Here is a 15,966-nt window from a genome sequence, read left to right as displayed (position 1 = left end):
TTCTGTCCTTTATTGCAGAAGATCCTGTTACAAGTAATCAAGTAATCATAAACTGACGATATTCAGTTGTTTTCTCATGTTGAGATTTGGACCTCATGTGACCTGCTAGGACTAGCTAGTGTTGGCTCCTGCGTGTGTGGCAGAGCACATGAGAACAGATTAGCCACGCATTTTGATCATGTGTCAAGCCAAACAAAAGTGCTTTGACTAGCTGCCATTTCACAACAAGGCATTCATTCAACCAGCTGTGAATATCAGTGCAGAAACTGCCCCATATCTCAGCAGCAAAATATAGCAAAGTCTCAAATTAAAGGAATACTATAGGGGGGTGGGGCAAAAAAGAGTTGAACTTACCTGGGGCTTCTAATGGTCTCCCGCAGGCGTTCTGTGCCCGCGCTGCCACTAACTGATGCTCCGGGCCCCACCTCTGGATCACTTCTGGAATTTTCGACTTTAAATTCAGAAAACCACTGCGTCACTGCTGCATTTTCATAAATGTTTTATATAGATAGAAAAAACGTTTTGTAAAAAAAATAATACCTTTTAATGTATTGAAACACTCAAGAAAGGAAAGCAATACTGAGCCTTAAAAGTAATGACAACATAGTAATTAAACCAGCTGACAACGGAGGTGCTGTAGTGATTTTGGATAAATCCAGCTATATTCAAGAAGCAAACAGACAGCTCTCCAACAACACCTACTACAAAAGACTAGAAACCAACCCCACGCTGCAATACTCAAGGGAATTGAAGAATATGCTTAATGATCTTTCCTCAAAATCATCTAACATACTTACATTAATACCAGCTAATCCTAAAATAGGCACCTTCTACATCTTACCAAAAATATACAAAGAAGGAAATCCAGGTCGTCCTATCATCTCTGGTTTGGGGACACTAACTGAAAAGATATCTGGTTGGGTAGAAAACATTCTTAAACCCATGGCAAGGAATACAGCCAGCTACATCCAGGACACCACTGACCTTCTTAACAAATTGACAGCAAGCATTCGGCAGCGCTCACAGGCTGCAAATGCAAATTATGTGCTGAACACTAATCTAAATTCTAAAATTTGAATGCAAGCTGATGCCCATGGATGCAGCTAGCCTAAAGTATACTTAAGTTTTTTTGTACACTTAGTGTGAGGAAACGCGGAAAAGCCGCCGCTAATACTCAGAGTGAGGCGGCTGACTCCGCGTTCAACATGGCAGCTGGCGCGCAGTCGGAGCACGGAGAAACCGCCGCAGGCTCTAACAACAGGGCGGCAGATTCCGCGTCCAATGCGGCAAGTTGCACGCATAGGCCTGCTCCTCTCAGTAATGCGGAATGCGGAGAAAACGCCGCACGCACGGACAGCGGTGCGGCGGTTTCCGCATCCAACACAGCAGAAACATTACAACACATGACTGGTGTGGCTGGGACTAATAGTCCACATTGGTTTAGAAGGACGCGCGCACGCGCAGAAAGGCAGGGCCTTTATGGCAGTCAGAAGGGGTCAGCTGACCAAGCCGGTCAGCTGACAAATTCAGCAACTTTCATTGGTCCAGCACTTAGGGGAGGCGCTGGAGAGCGCTAGTGTATATATACTGGGTGCTGATCATTTATCTGGTGTCTGGCGTTGCGATCACTACGTGGTAGCACTCAGACCTTGTCAGTATCTGTGTTATTAGACAGTTTCGTAGGTGTTGATGATCACGGAGCTCACACCTTAGCCTAGGAATTCTGTTATTATTTGTATCCTTATCTAGACCAGTTTCCAAGGTGTTGATGGCCAAGGAACTCACACCTTAGTCTAGGAATTGTGTACCATCTGTTTTGTTGTTGTTATTCTAGTCCAGTCCCTGGAGTGTGAGAATCTTGGAGCTCACACTCAAGTCTAGGCATTGTTGATTATCTGTTATGACCTTCTGCTTTCCTGACCATTCTTCTGATCTCTGATTCTGTACCTTTGTCTTTCTGATACCTTGTTGCCAAACTCTGCTAGTCCCAGGATTCTCCATCTGTCTCCTGTCTCTGTACTGTATCTGTCCGTGTGTTAACGACCTGGCCTGTCCGACCTCGAGAACTATCTCTCCTGTTAAGAGATAGTTCACAGATCCGTTAGTGACACTGCTCCTTGGTGTCACTCGCGTTCTGTCCTTCCCACTCTCTCAGCCTGGCTCCGCCCCTTGGGGAGCATCAGACCTGTGGAAGGAATCTGATCCAGAGCAGTATCTCTTACTGTCTAGCACCTATCTCACAGGTGCTTTCCTCAAAGTATTACTGTTGCACTAAACACTCTCATATCTCAGGTGTCCAGAGGTTAGAAAATATATCTGATTATCGGTGATACTGCAGATCATCAATAATCGGGTATATATCTGTATTCTCGGTGATACTGCATATCACCGGTAATCAGACCCTCTCTGTGTTACACCGATCGTTACACTTAGATTAGTGGTTAGGCCTCTCCCGTGGGGGCCCGTCATCGCTGTGGGAGAGTCTATTAGGGATAATTTGTGCACAACTTATGCTGAAGCTAACGCCCTCCTTTTTCTGTACCTGTTTTGAATGCAAGGTGTGTAATCTGCCCATTATTCGAGCTTGCATACTTGTGCAGGGAGTCAATTTAGGTGCAGTGTCTTTTGGAAGCGCTGCCATTCCCTTCTGCTTCTTAACAAATTGACTGCCATGGGTCCTATCCCAGAGGGTGCTATCCTGGCTACAATGGATGTTAAATCCCTTTATACCAACATTCCACATGAGGACGGTATTGCAGCTTTCCAACATTTCCTTCAGCTTAATGATTTACCAACAGAGCCCACACTACAATTTATCAGGTATATACCAACTCCCAACTATTTTTCATTTGGAAATGATATATATCTACAGACAATGGGCAGTGCTATGGGAAGTAGGATGTCACCCCAGTATGCAAATTTTATTTATGGCCAGGTTGGAGGAAAACTTCCTTTCAACTTGTGAAATTAAACTATGGGCTTACTTAAGATTTATAGACGATATCCTATTAATCTGGACAGCATCACAGGAAGAATTAATCAGATTCCACAAAAACTTCTCAGAGTACCACAAGAACATCAAGTTAACGCTCAGCTTTTCAACCTCCCATGTCAGTTTCCTGGATACCACAATTTTTATACAAGATAGAATTTTACAAACATCCATATACCGTAAACCAACTGACCATCATATTTACCTAACATGGAAGAGTTTCCACCCGGAACACACCAAAAAATCTATTGTTTACAGCCAGGCTCTGAGGTATAACCGACTATGTTTTAATTCAGAGGACAGAGACAGACAACTTATGTCACTACGTAATATATTCATAGATCAGGGATATCATCCACAAATCGTTGATGATCAAATACACAGAGCAACTTTAAAATCAAGAGAGGAACTGTTGAAGTACACCCCAAAGACTGAAAACAACAGAATCCCAATTGTGGAAACCTACAACCCAAAATTAGACACTGAGGAAGATATTGAAAGCCCTACAACCGATACTCCACAAAGACAAACACCTGAAGGAAGTTTTTCCTGATTTACCACTGCTTGCTTTTAGACAACCTCCCAATTTGAAACAAATGATTATCAGAAGTGCATTATCTACACCAGAAACTCCAGGCGCATTGCCTTGCAATAACTCAAGGTGTGAGACCTGCCCTTATATCTTGGGAACAAGCCAAATACAAATACCAAACTCACAGAAATATCATCAAATACAAGACCAATTTTCCTGTGAGTCATCCAATGTTGTATACATGATACTCTCCATGAAATGCCCCTCAAGAGCAATCTATATAGGAGAAACAGGACAACAACTTTGCACAAGAATGAACCATCACCGCTTTAAAATCAATGAAGGTAAAATGGACACACCAGTGGGCCAACACTTCTGTGAACCAGGACACAGCATGCAAGATCTAAAAGTACTTGTTCTTAAGGGTAACTTCAAAAATGAACAATCAAGAAAAATTTCTGAGTACAAATTTATGAAAATGTTTAAGACATTAACAGAAGGTTTAAATTGTGGAACAGGATTCATGACACCTTATGTAACATGATTGATTTGGCTTCATGATCTTCAGAAACCTGCTGGATTTCATGTATACTTGCACTAACTCACTGGCTCCAGCCTGCTGATCACCTGACACCTAACGCAGTGTTCTCCCCAGAATTTTTTTCCAGCCGTGTGGCATGAAATAGTAGCCGGGTGGCATGAAAAATTAGCCGGGTGGGGCAAGATGAGAATGCAGGGCTGGTGCTTCTGTGAGCAACTCTGCTAACAGCATAGGAGGAGGTGAGCCGATGACAGCCGGGTGGTCACCAAAACTAGCCGGGTGGAGCACCCGGCTAAAAGAGCCTGGGTAGAACACTGCCTAACGGATAAACAGTAACCAGCACAATTGTCATCTTCGTGTTTACCATTTATCTGCATCAGTGTTTTACTTCAGCTGACATCTGGAAATATGCCTGAAGAAGGGACTAGATCCCAGAAAGCTTGCATCATTTAACTCTATCAGTTAGCCATTAAAAGGTATTATTTTTTACAAAACTTTGTTTTTTCTACCTATATAATTTGTTTGGCTAACACGGTACAGAAACCTTTTTGCTAATATAAATGTTTTATGAACTCCATCATCTGCTGTTTGATAGGGAAATAAAATGATTCCCCAGGAAACAGATGCAGCATAGTTGCTCAACTAAATTAACACATTTGTACAGTTACCATATTTCACAGCGATTTACTTTATGTGCAAAAGCCGGGAACTATAACCGGGATCCAGGGGACTAGTTACTAATTCTTTCAGCATTAAAAGGATAACTGCTTTCATGTCAAAAGTTCACTTATCCTTTTATGTAGCCTTTCTTTTAAAATGCACAGAAATTGTCTATTGTATTACGCTTTTATATTCCTTCTCCTACATAACATCTTACTTTGCATGGATGAGGTGTGGTTTGTGACATGACTGTTTCCATTTGATACCTTTACCAGTTCACATAAATGAATTGTGGCATTTTTATTATTGTCTAATAAATAAATATCAGATTGGTGTTTAAAAGTGGACCTGAAAGGGAAAAAAGTGCCCCAAATGGGTACTTACCTCAGTAGAGGGAAGCCTCTGAAAAATCCAGAGGCTTCCTCCATCCTCCTCACCTCCACCAATCCGGTGTTTGAACCCCCGGAAACTCGTTGTCAAGGGCTTGTGCAGTGCAGCCACACTTGTTCACAGACAGGAGTGCTGGTGCGAACTTTCGTAGGGTCCAGTGCTGAATGGATGGTATTGAGGATGGGGCAAGCCTCTGGAGGTTTCCCTCTACTGAGTATTTGATCTTTTTTCATCTGGCTCTTATAGGTTTGCTTTCAGGAAACACCTGATATTCTGTAGGTAAAAAATTATTTGGAAAAAGCTCTCCCACCAGTTCACATCACTGAAGATAAGAGACAGGATAATAATATTACAGGAACAGGGATAGCCCAAATGCCCTGAAACCCCCACAAAATGGTACTCACTGGTGCAGGATCCAGTTAGCTGGACTGCAGTTAGAAGGAAGGAAGAGATCCACAGGCTTTGATAAGTACTAAAAGCTGGTATCTTTTATTGAAAGCCAACGGACACTAAAAATATAGTGATCCACATGATCAACTGACAAAGAGCCTGAGGGAAGGTGGAGTCTGTAGGTAAGAGGAAGTATCCCTCCCACCCAAAAGATGATATCAGAATCAGACCACCTAATTTAAAGAGACAGACTATCATCATATAATGTTAAGCACCAGTAATAATAAAAACACGTAAAAGCAAAGTACGTCTCTAAAAAAAAGACACATACTGTATATTCCTGCGTATAAGACTACTTTTTAACCCTTGAAAATCTTCTGAAAAGTTGGGGGTTGTCTTATACGCCGGGTGTCATTGATGCCGGGTGATACGCCCTATCCTGTTACCGCCACTCAGATCTCCCTGCTGAGGGAGTGCAATCTATTCTTCCATACCGCTCTGATAAACAGGTAGACAAGGAGAGCTGACCAGTCTACTTAAGGAGAGTTGACCAATGATGATTATGTTTTTCATCTGTTTTCTTTTAATAAAAAATACTGGCTTTCAGAGCCTATGGATCTCTTCCTTCCCTCTAATAATATTACAGGGATGGCATTGCATAATGATGTAATCAGATGGTGTCATGAGATGTCATCAGAAATCATGAGATAATATCATTGTATAATGATGTCTTTAGGTGATATCATGGTGATGTCATCAGATTATGTTATGTTCTCATTAGATGATGTCATTGCATAATGATGTCCTGATGATATCATCACATGACACCATCAGATTTCGTGATAACTTCATCAAGTGAAGCTAAATATTGAAAGTAAGCATGCCACTGGGTATCTATAGTAACCACCTCCTAAAGTAATTTCTTTAAAAAAATAAGTTATGATGTTTTTCAGAAATGCAATGGTGAAAATCGTCCCAGTCCCATGTGAAAAGGAGAAAGTTTGTCTTCCACCTGAAAAGTTGAACTTGCTACCACCCTAGAGGGATGGTGTATACTGTAGCATACACAGGCCTCATTTACATACTCAGGAATTAATATTGAGATGTGTTGCTTACAAAGCTTTTCTACACATGAAGAAGAATGGAGGAGGTTAGGGCCCTTTTCCAGTAACAATCACAAACGCCAGTGATTGCGATTTTTCATTGTGTTATGTGATTGCGATTTTTCATTTGCATAGCATTACAACTCTAAAAATCGCCCCAGAAAGCGATTTCCAAATCGAATCACTATAGTGGAAAATACTTCTCATGATTTCTATGAAAAAGTAACAACCCTAGCAATTTAAACATCCCTAGTGATTTGCGATTCTGCTCTGTAGTGGAAAAGGGCCCTCATCCACTGCATTCCCTATTCTGGCCATGGCAGAATTACACAGAAATGAGTGCTTGGTTACAGCAGTAGGGTAGTAGGGGCGGGGGTATACATGGATCCAAACAATATTTCTCCCCAGATTTGTGGAGTATTTCAGGTGTTCATGATACGTCTGTTTTATAATCTGTTACTGATTGTTTCATTATTTTTACAGTTCTGCTAACAGTATTTCTTCTGTATTTACAGTTTGTACCAAAGAAGAACCCTCAGGATGTGAAAGAGGTATGCACAGATCGATTCCTTCTACTTTCTTTAATGACATACAGGGGAAGTGAGGACTGGGGTTGATTCATTCATGTTTGTGAAAGATGTAAATCCAGGGGAATTATTGTAAGAATCGTTTCCACTGCATGTGTTTTTTGAAATGCATGTGGTTTTCCCATCACAACATTATTGGCCCTTGTGAAGATTTGTTGGGAGTGCAAACAATACATATAAAATGCAGTGCGGGGTGATTTTCTTGTGTTTTTTTTAAGTTTTGCTGTCATTTTTGCTGTCATTTTTGCTGTCATTTTCCTAGCCAATCAAACTAAAAAATGCTATTGTAATGAATGTATTCTCCAGAAATTCCAGCATAAAACATGATTATCAAGATAGGCAAGATGAAAACATTCTTGCCGATAGTCTTTGCAGTATACAGTGCTGAACTGACTGAATAATCTTTTTTCATCAAAACTAGAATTTAATGTTAAGATTTTTTTTTTAAAGCAAAACACAGAACTCCCCAAAAATAACCCCAGAGTACCAATCGCCCCCAAAGCAATGGTGTCCATTTATGTTAATGCTAATAACACTCTTGCTTTTAAAAGAGAACTTATTTAGACTTTAGCAGCAGAGGTGTTTTATATTTTTCTCTTGTAGTCAGTTGTCTGACTACTTCTCCAAGTATTCAAGTATTCCCAAACATCTCCAGCCAGAATGGAATTAGTGCGTTCATTCCTAGCCAGGAAAACAGAATGGGCAGGTCTGCATGGAGGGCATTGCTCTTTATGGTTGACACATCTGCAAGTAGCAAGAAAACACCTGCAGCTAATAACTTTTGAAGGCCTACGAAACTTCATGTTGTGCTCTTTTTTAAAGCATTGGCAAAATGCAGTGAAGTGACTCTGGAGGCAGTCGTGTCCGTTTATCTTATGTCTTTAGTTTTATGACTTTGCAACCTGGAATCTCCTTCCTCGACCTACAAAGGCGGCCAGTTGAGCAAGCAGTGATAGAGCTCTTACTGCAGATCATGTGATTTGTCCCAGAACAGATATATAATAAAACTTTTCCATGGAATAATAAGTACCTCACTGTGGGGTGTATGCAGTAAACTGCGTTAAGCAGAATTATGTGTGTAAAACCTTCCGCACGATGAGTACAGCGTAATTTATTGTGTATAATGTATTGCATTCTGCTCTACTCATTGGGCTTGATTCACTGAACCGTGATAACTGATATAACAGTTGCGCTAGCGTTTTGCGTGCGTTATAATGCGTGTAACGGTTTTCCCACCAAAATTTGCGTTTGTGCATTCTTACGCGCATTCTAACGCACGCAAAATGCTAGCGTAGCTGTGATATCAGTTATCACGGTTTAGTGAATTAAGCCCATTGTGCGGTAAAACGTTGCTTAACGCAGTTTATTGCATACACCCCTATATTTTTTAATTGTTACACAAATCTGAATGGTCCCGGAAGTGGGAGATACATTTGGGCACCCATCCATAAGGCTCGGTTCACATTAGCGCTTTTTTGCAGGACGTAACCGGAACGTGTACTGTACAAACGGAACAGATGTGAAAGGATCCAATGTTAATCTATGGATCCATTCACATGCGTCCGTTGGTACGGATACGTTCCGTTCCCCGGACCTAAACCATTCTGCAGGGCCAAATTTTCCGGACTGCTCTGCCCAGCGGAACAGAACCGGACAAAAAAATGTTGCAGCATTGGGGCAATGGAAATTGGAACGTTTCTTCACACTAGTGAAGAAACTGACCATTCCACGGGGATGTGGGGACGCTAACCTGAGCGGCGGGAGGGTGCAGAAGCCGGGCGGGTGGGTGAGGGAGGGTAAAATACACACCTAATGCTCTTTTGAAGCCGGCGGTAGAGGCTTCCGTCTTCTTCTTCACTAGTCACAGGAAGCCTCTACCGCCGGCTGCAAAAGAGCATTAGGCATGTATTTGCCGGCAAACTGAGTAAAAACTGATCCGATTGATCGTTGATCAGATCCGTTTTCACTTTCCATTTTGCAGTGTGCACAGAGCCATCCGCATCCGGTGAAGCGGAGACCGGATCCACTCACCGGATCCGCTTGGATCAAAACGCTCATGTGAACCGGGCCTAAGCTTTAACCTCTTGAGGACCGCATTGTTAAACCCCCCTAAAGACCAGGCCATTTTTCTCAAATTAGGCCACTGCAGGTTTAAGGCCTCGCTGCAGGGCCGTCCAACTCAGCACACAAGTGATCCCCCCCCCCTTTTCTCCCCACTCTGTTGCTGGGGTCTGATCGTTCCTCCAATGTTTCTTTTTTTAATAAATATTTGTTTCATTATTTTTTAAATAAATATGCCTATTTTTCCCCCTCCCTCCCCCAGCCAGCTAATCAGCATGATCGGCTGTCATAGACTTTAGCCTATGACAGCCGATCACTTCCCTGCCTCTGGAGGGGACAGCCGTGTGACACGGCTGTCCACAGTAAAGCGCTGCCTTACATCGCAGTGCTGTACAGGGTAATTAGAAGACGGTTTCGCCGTCTAACAGTCTCCTAGCGGTGATCGCCATCCAAGCAGGGATGCGCGCGTGATCTCCTGCAAATCACTCCCCAAGGACCTTATCCCGATCGGCGTTAGGCGGTCCTGGGGCTTCATTCGCATCCACGCCCGTCGGCGTCACGCGGTCGGCAAGTGGTTAAGTCCCCGCTGCAAGCAAAAACATTTTTGGGAGATCCATGTAAACGCTTGGTTGCTAAGCTTGTTTGTGTCTATATTTAACCTCATTGATTAGCTGATGTGAACGAAATCACTTTTAAATGACCTGGTCAGGAACTGAGACAATCGACACTCCCTGCACAGTAGTCTTTTATTATATATAGTTTTCCCAGTTCCCACTCCCACAAAGCCTGAAACTGATTGCCTCAAACCTGCAGCTCAAGAGCACGTGATGAAGTTTTAAGACATTGATTACTAGCTTAGATTGTATTTTTAGATTTATGCCTTGAGATGGACTTTACTGTGAATATCTACTTTACACCAAGATATCCATAAAAAGCCTAAAAAAAAAAAAAAAAAAAAGTCACGAATCGAAAATGCAAATATATTGCATTAATAAGTATAGGTCTTTGAAGATGTAGCATAGAACAGCATCAGGCACTATTCACATGAAGCTAGTTACCAGGCATAAGCTACTGCTATTTCTGAGTTATATACACAGTAACTACATCTAATCCATCAAGGGTTCTGAATCTGTGGCTCTAGAGCTGTATGTGGCTCTTTAGCCATTTGAGTGCGGCTCTGATAGTGGCTGGGACTAACCTGACATTATGCTCAAAAACCCCCGCCCCCCCCCCACCCCCCCTTTTGGTGTAGTTGCCAGTTGGTGCAGCTCAGCCCGCCGAATCAGCAGCAGTAAGATGTAACGGTACACTACCCAGGCTGCTGCTTGTAATTATAGCTCTTAATAGTTCTATTAAAGATCGCCAGGGGGCAGCGTAGCGCTATTTAAAAAAAAAAAAATTTTCAATCATGTAGCTAGCCTAGCACTAGCTACATGATGCCCCCCCTCCCTTCCGCATCCCTCCCACCCCTCCGATCGCCGCCGGCGCTGTAAGCCATAAGGAAATCCCGTTCTTGAACGGGATTTCCTTTGGGGCTTCCCCGTCGCCATGGCGACGCACGTCGTGACGTCATCGACGTCGTGACGTCACAGGGAGACCCGATCCACCCCTCAACGCTGCCTGGCACTGATTGGCCAGGCAGCGCACGGGGTCTCGCCTGGGGGGGCCCTGCATCGCGGCGGGTAGCGGCGGATCGGCGGCGATCGGGTGAGACAAGCAGCAAGCAAAGTGCTTGCTGCGTGTTTAAAAAAAATAATTATTCAAATCGGCCCAGCGGGGCCTGAGCGGCGACCTCCGGCAGTGATGGACGTAATAATGCATCCATACCGCTAAGGAGGTTAATGTGTTGGTTAGATGTGAACGGGCGAGCCTAGTGCTACTAGGGGGCCTCATGTTCCATAACTAGTACACTGCTGTAAGGTCTAAAGTCAGCCCAATATCAACCTGTGAGTTGGCCCAATGTCACCCCGTAAGTCGGCCCAGTGTCACCATTATTAATGCAAGACTGTATCAATGTGGGTGCTATTCATTATTATTGCAAGGCTGTGTTAATAACTTTGGGGGCCTCTCATTATCAAAATTCCAAGGTAATGCAATGTCATTCTTCACATTAAATGTGAGTATTGTCATATTTCTATTTTAATGTGAAATACCATTTTAGGTCATGATAAAAGATTACTTTTTTTTTTTGTTTATTATGTCAGTAGCTAGTTTAAACAGACTCCTAAAAACATGGTTCTTGAAAAGAAATTTGGCTCTCAAAAGAAATCTCAATCGTTGTATTGCTAAAATTTAGCCCTTTTAACAAATTAATTTGCAGACCACTGACTTAAGAGAATACATTTTAAGCAAAAGATATTGTCCTAAATAAATGTATAACAACTAGTGTTGGTGTTCAAATTCAGCATAATGAATTTGGAACAGTTGAACACTGCCAAACACCACACTTCAGCTCCATTTCAGTACCCAACAAGAGGGCAGGGTCAGGGGGAGTTCACTACTTGCGCTTAATGGCACGTTTCATGTGACTCCAATGCTTCCTCCTTCTAAAGCTGGAATTGTGAATCCAAGGAGCCGGCAACTGAATCAGGCTTGAATTGTGCAGTTTTGAAAAAAGTGATTCATATCAATAAATCTCTCCCACTGAACCCCCACGCACGCTGGCTTTGATTGTAAGCTCCTCTGAGAACAGTCATTAACATGACTATGTGATCTGTAAAGTGCTGCAGAAGATGTCAGCCCAATATAAATACATAATAATAATAATATGGTAGGACATAAGACTATGGTTATGGTAGGGATTAAATAGTGAGCTCCTCTGGGGATAGTCAGTGACATGACGATGTACTTTATAAAAGCTTTGCTGAAGATGTCAGCGCTATATACATACTAAAAAATAACAATACAGTTTAGTTTTTTTTTTTATCCCCCCCCCCCCTGCCCCCTCCTGATCACCCCCCCACCCCTCAGATTCTCCCCAGACCCCCCCCCCCCCCCTGTGTACTGTATGCATCTATCCCCCTGATCACCTGTCAATCACCCATCAATCACCCCCTGTCACTGCCACCCATCATTCAGCCCCTAACCTGCCCCTTGCGGGCAATCTGATCACCCACCCACACCAATAGATCGCCCGCAGATCCGACGTCAGATCACCTCCCAAGTGCAGTGTTTACATCTGTTATCTACCCTAAACACCCACTAATTACCCATCAATCACCCATCAATCACCCCCTATCACCACCTGTCACTGTTACCCATCAGATCAGACCCTAATCTGCCCCTTGCGGGCACCCAATCACCCGCCTACACGCTCAGATTGCCCTCAGACCCCCCTTATCAATTCGCCAGTGCAATATTTACATCTGTGCTTCCCTGTAATAACCCACTGATCACCTGTCAATCACCTGTCAATCACCCATCAATCACCCCCTGTCACTGCCACCCATCAATCACCCCCTGGCACTGTCACCCATCAATCAGCCCCTAACCTGCCCCTTGCGGGCAATCTGATCACCCACCCACACCAATAGATCGCCCGCAGATCCGACGTCAGATCACCTCCCAAGTGCAGTGTTTACATCTGTTATCTACCCTAAACACCCACTAATTACCCATCAATCACCCATCAATCACCCCCTATCACCACCTGTCACTGTTACCCATCAGATCAGACCCTAATCTGCCCCTTGCGGGCACCCAATCACCCGCCTACACGCTCAGATTGCCCTCAGACCCCCCTTATCAATTCGCCAGTGCAATATTTACATCTGTGCTTCCCTGTAATAACCCACTGATCACCTGTCAATCACCCATCAATCACCCCCTGTCACTGCCACCCATCAATCACCCCCTGGCACTGCCACCCATCAATCACCCCCTGTCACTGCCACTCATCAATCAGCCCCTAACCTGCCCCTTGCGGGCAATCTGATCACCCACCCACACCAATAGTTCGCCCGCAGATCCGACGTCAGATCACCTCCCAAGTGCAGTGTTTATATCTGTTCTCTACCCTAAACACTCACTAATTACCCATCAATCACCCCCTGTCACTGCTACCTATCAGATTAGACCCCTATCTGCCCCTAGGGCACTCAATCACCCGCCCACACCCTCAGAATGCCCTCAGGCCCCAGCCCTGATCACCTCGCCAGTGCATTGCTTGCATCTATTCCCCCCTCTAATCACACCTTGAGACACCCATCAATCACCTCCTGTTACCCCCTAGCACACCTACCCATCAGATCAGGCCCTAATTTGCCCCGTGTGGGCTCCTGATCACTCGGCCAAACCCTCAGATCCCCCTCAGACCCCCTTCCGATCACCTCCCCAGTGCATTGATTGCATCTATTTTCCCCTCTAACCACCCCCTGAGACACCCATCAATCACCTCCTGTCACCCTTCTAGCACTCCTATCCATCAGATCAGGCCCAATACAACCTGTCATCTAAAAGGCCACCCTGCATATGACCGGTTCCACAAAATTCGCCCCCTCATAGACCACCAGTCATCAAAATTTGCAGATGCTTATACCCCTGAACAGTCATTTTGAGACATTTCCAGACTACTCACGGTTTTGGGCCCGTAAAATGCCAGGGCGGTATAGGAACCCCACAAACTGACCCCATTTTAGAAAAAAAGACACCCCAATGTATTCTGTTAGGTGTATGACTAGTTCATAGAAGATTTTATTTTTTGTCAAAAGTTAGCGGAAATTGATTTTTGTTTTTTTTTTCACAAAGTGTCATTTTTCACTAACTTGTGACAAAAAATAAAATCTTCTAGGAACTCGCCATACACCTAATGGAATACCTTGGGGTGTCTTCTTTCTAAAATGGGGTCACTTGTGGGGTTCCTATACTGCCCTGGCATTTTAGGGGCCCTAAACCGTGAGGAGTAGTCTAGAAAACCAATGCCTCAAAATGACCTGTGACTAGGACGTTGGGCCCCTTAGCGCACCTAGGCTGCAAAAAAGTGTCACACATGTGGTATCACCGTACTCAGGAGAAGTAGTATAATGTGTTTTGGGGTGTATTTTTACACATACCCATGCTGGGTGGGAGAAATCTCTCTGTAAATGGACAATTGTGTGTAAAAAAAATCAAACAATTGTCATTTACAGAGATATTTCTCCCACCCAGCATGGGTATGTGTAAAAATACACCCCAAAACACATTATACTACTTCTCCTGAGTACGGCGGTACCACATATGTGGCACTTTTTTACACCCTAAGTACGCTAAGGGGCCCAAAGTCCAATGAGTACCTTTAGGATTTCACAGGTCATTTTGCGACATTTGGTTTCAAGACTACTCCTCACGGTTTAGGGCCCCTAAAATGCCAGGGCAGTATAGGAACCCCACAAATGACCCCATTCTAGAAAGAAGACACCCAAGCGTATTCCGTTAGGAGTATGGTGAGTTCATAGAAGATTTTATTTTTTGTCACAAGTTAGCGGAAAATGACACTTTGTGAAAAAAAACAATTAAAATCAATTTCCGCTAACTTGTGACAAAAAAATAAAAACTTCTATGAACTCACCATACTCCTAACGGAATACCTTGGGGTGTCTTCTTTCTAAAATGGGGTCATTAGTGGGGTTCCTATACTGCCCTGGCATTTTAGGGGCCCTAAACCGTGAGGAGTAGTCTTGAAACAAAAATGACCTGTGAAATCCTAAAGGTACTCATTGGACTTTGGGCCCCTTAGCGCAGTTAGGCTGCAAAAAAGTGCCAATCATGTGGTATCGCCGTACTCGGGAGAAGTAGTATAATGTGTTTTGGGGTGTATTTTTACACATTCCCATGCTGGGTGGGAGAAATACCTCTGTAAATGACAATCTTTTGATTTTTTTTACACACAATTGTCCATTTACAGAGTTATTTCTCCCACCCAGCATGGGTATGTGTAAAAATACACCCCAAAACACATTGTACTACTTCTCCCGAGTACGGCGATACCACATGTGTGGCACTTTTTTGCACCCTAACTGCGCTAAGGGGCCCAAAGTCCAATGAGTACCTTTAGGATTTCACAGGTCATTTTGAGAAATTTTGTTTCAAGACTACTCCTCACAGTTTAGGGCCCCTAAAATGCCAGGACAGTATAGGAACCCCACAAATGACTTCATTTTAGAAAGAAGACAACCCAAGGTATTCTGTTAGTAGTACGGTGAGTTCATAGAAGATTTTATTTTTTGGCACAAGTTAGCGGAAATTGATTTTTATTGTTTTTTTTCACAAAGTGTCATTTTCCGCTAACTTGTGACAAAAAATAAAATCTTCTATGAACTCACCGTACTACTAACGGAATACCTTGGGGTGTCTTCTTTCTAAAATGGGGTCATTTGTGGGGTTCCTATACTGTCCTGGCATTTTAGGGGCCCTAAACCGTGAGGAGTAGTCTTGAAACGAAATTTCTCAAAATGACCTGTGAAATCCTAAAGGTACTCATTGGACTTTGGGCCCCTTAGCGCAGTTAGGGTGCAAAAAAGTGCCACACATGTGGTATCGCCGTACTCAGGAGAAGTAGTATAATGTGTTTTGGGGTGTATTTTTACACATACCCATGCTGAGTGGGAGAAAGACCTCTGTAAATGGACAATTGTGTGTAAAAAAAAAAAAATTAAAAAATTGTCATTTACAGAGATATTTCTTCCACCCAGCATGGGTATGTGTAAAAATACACCCCAAAACACATTATACTA

The 15,966-nt window shown here is 43.4% G+C and overlaps 1 protein-coding gene across 1 annotated transcript in view; it reads left to right on the top strand.

Moving 5' to 3' along the window:
• The window catches only part of SNX15 (sorting nexin 15), a 37,601-nt gene that overhangs the window by 9,057 nt on the left and 12,578 nt on the right, over nt 1-15,966 (top strand). Inside the window, exon 2 of the mRNA XM_068261243.1 lies at nt 7,124-7,159. Coding sequence (XP_068117344.1) covers nt 7,124-7,159 — 36 coding nt within the window. The remainder of the gene's footprint in view (nt 1-7,123; nt 7,160-15,966) is intronic.

The sequence above is a fragment of the Hyperolius riggenbachi genome, chromosome 11, assembly GCF_040937935.1.
Source record: "Hyperolius riggenbachi isolate aHypRig1 chromosome 11, aHypRig1.pri, whole genome shotgun sequence".
Lineage (NCBI taxonomy): Eukaryota > Metazoa > Chordata > Amphibia > Anura > Hyperoliidae > Hyperolius > Hyperolius riggenbachi.
Note: the sequence above shows the minus strand (reverse complement) of the source record. Positions and strands in the feature narration are given on the sequence as shown.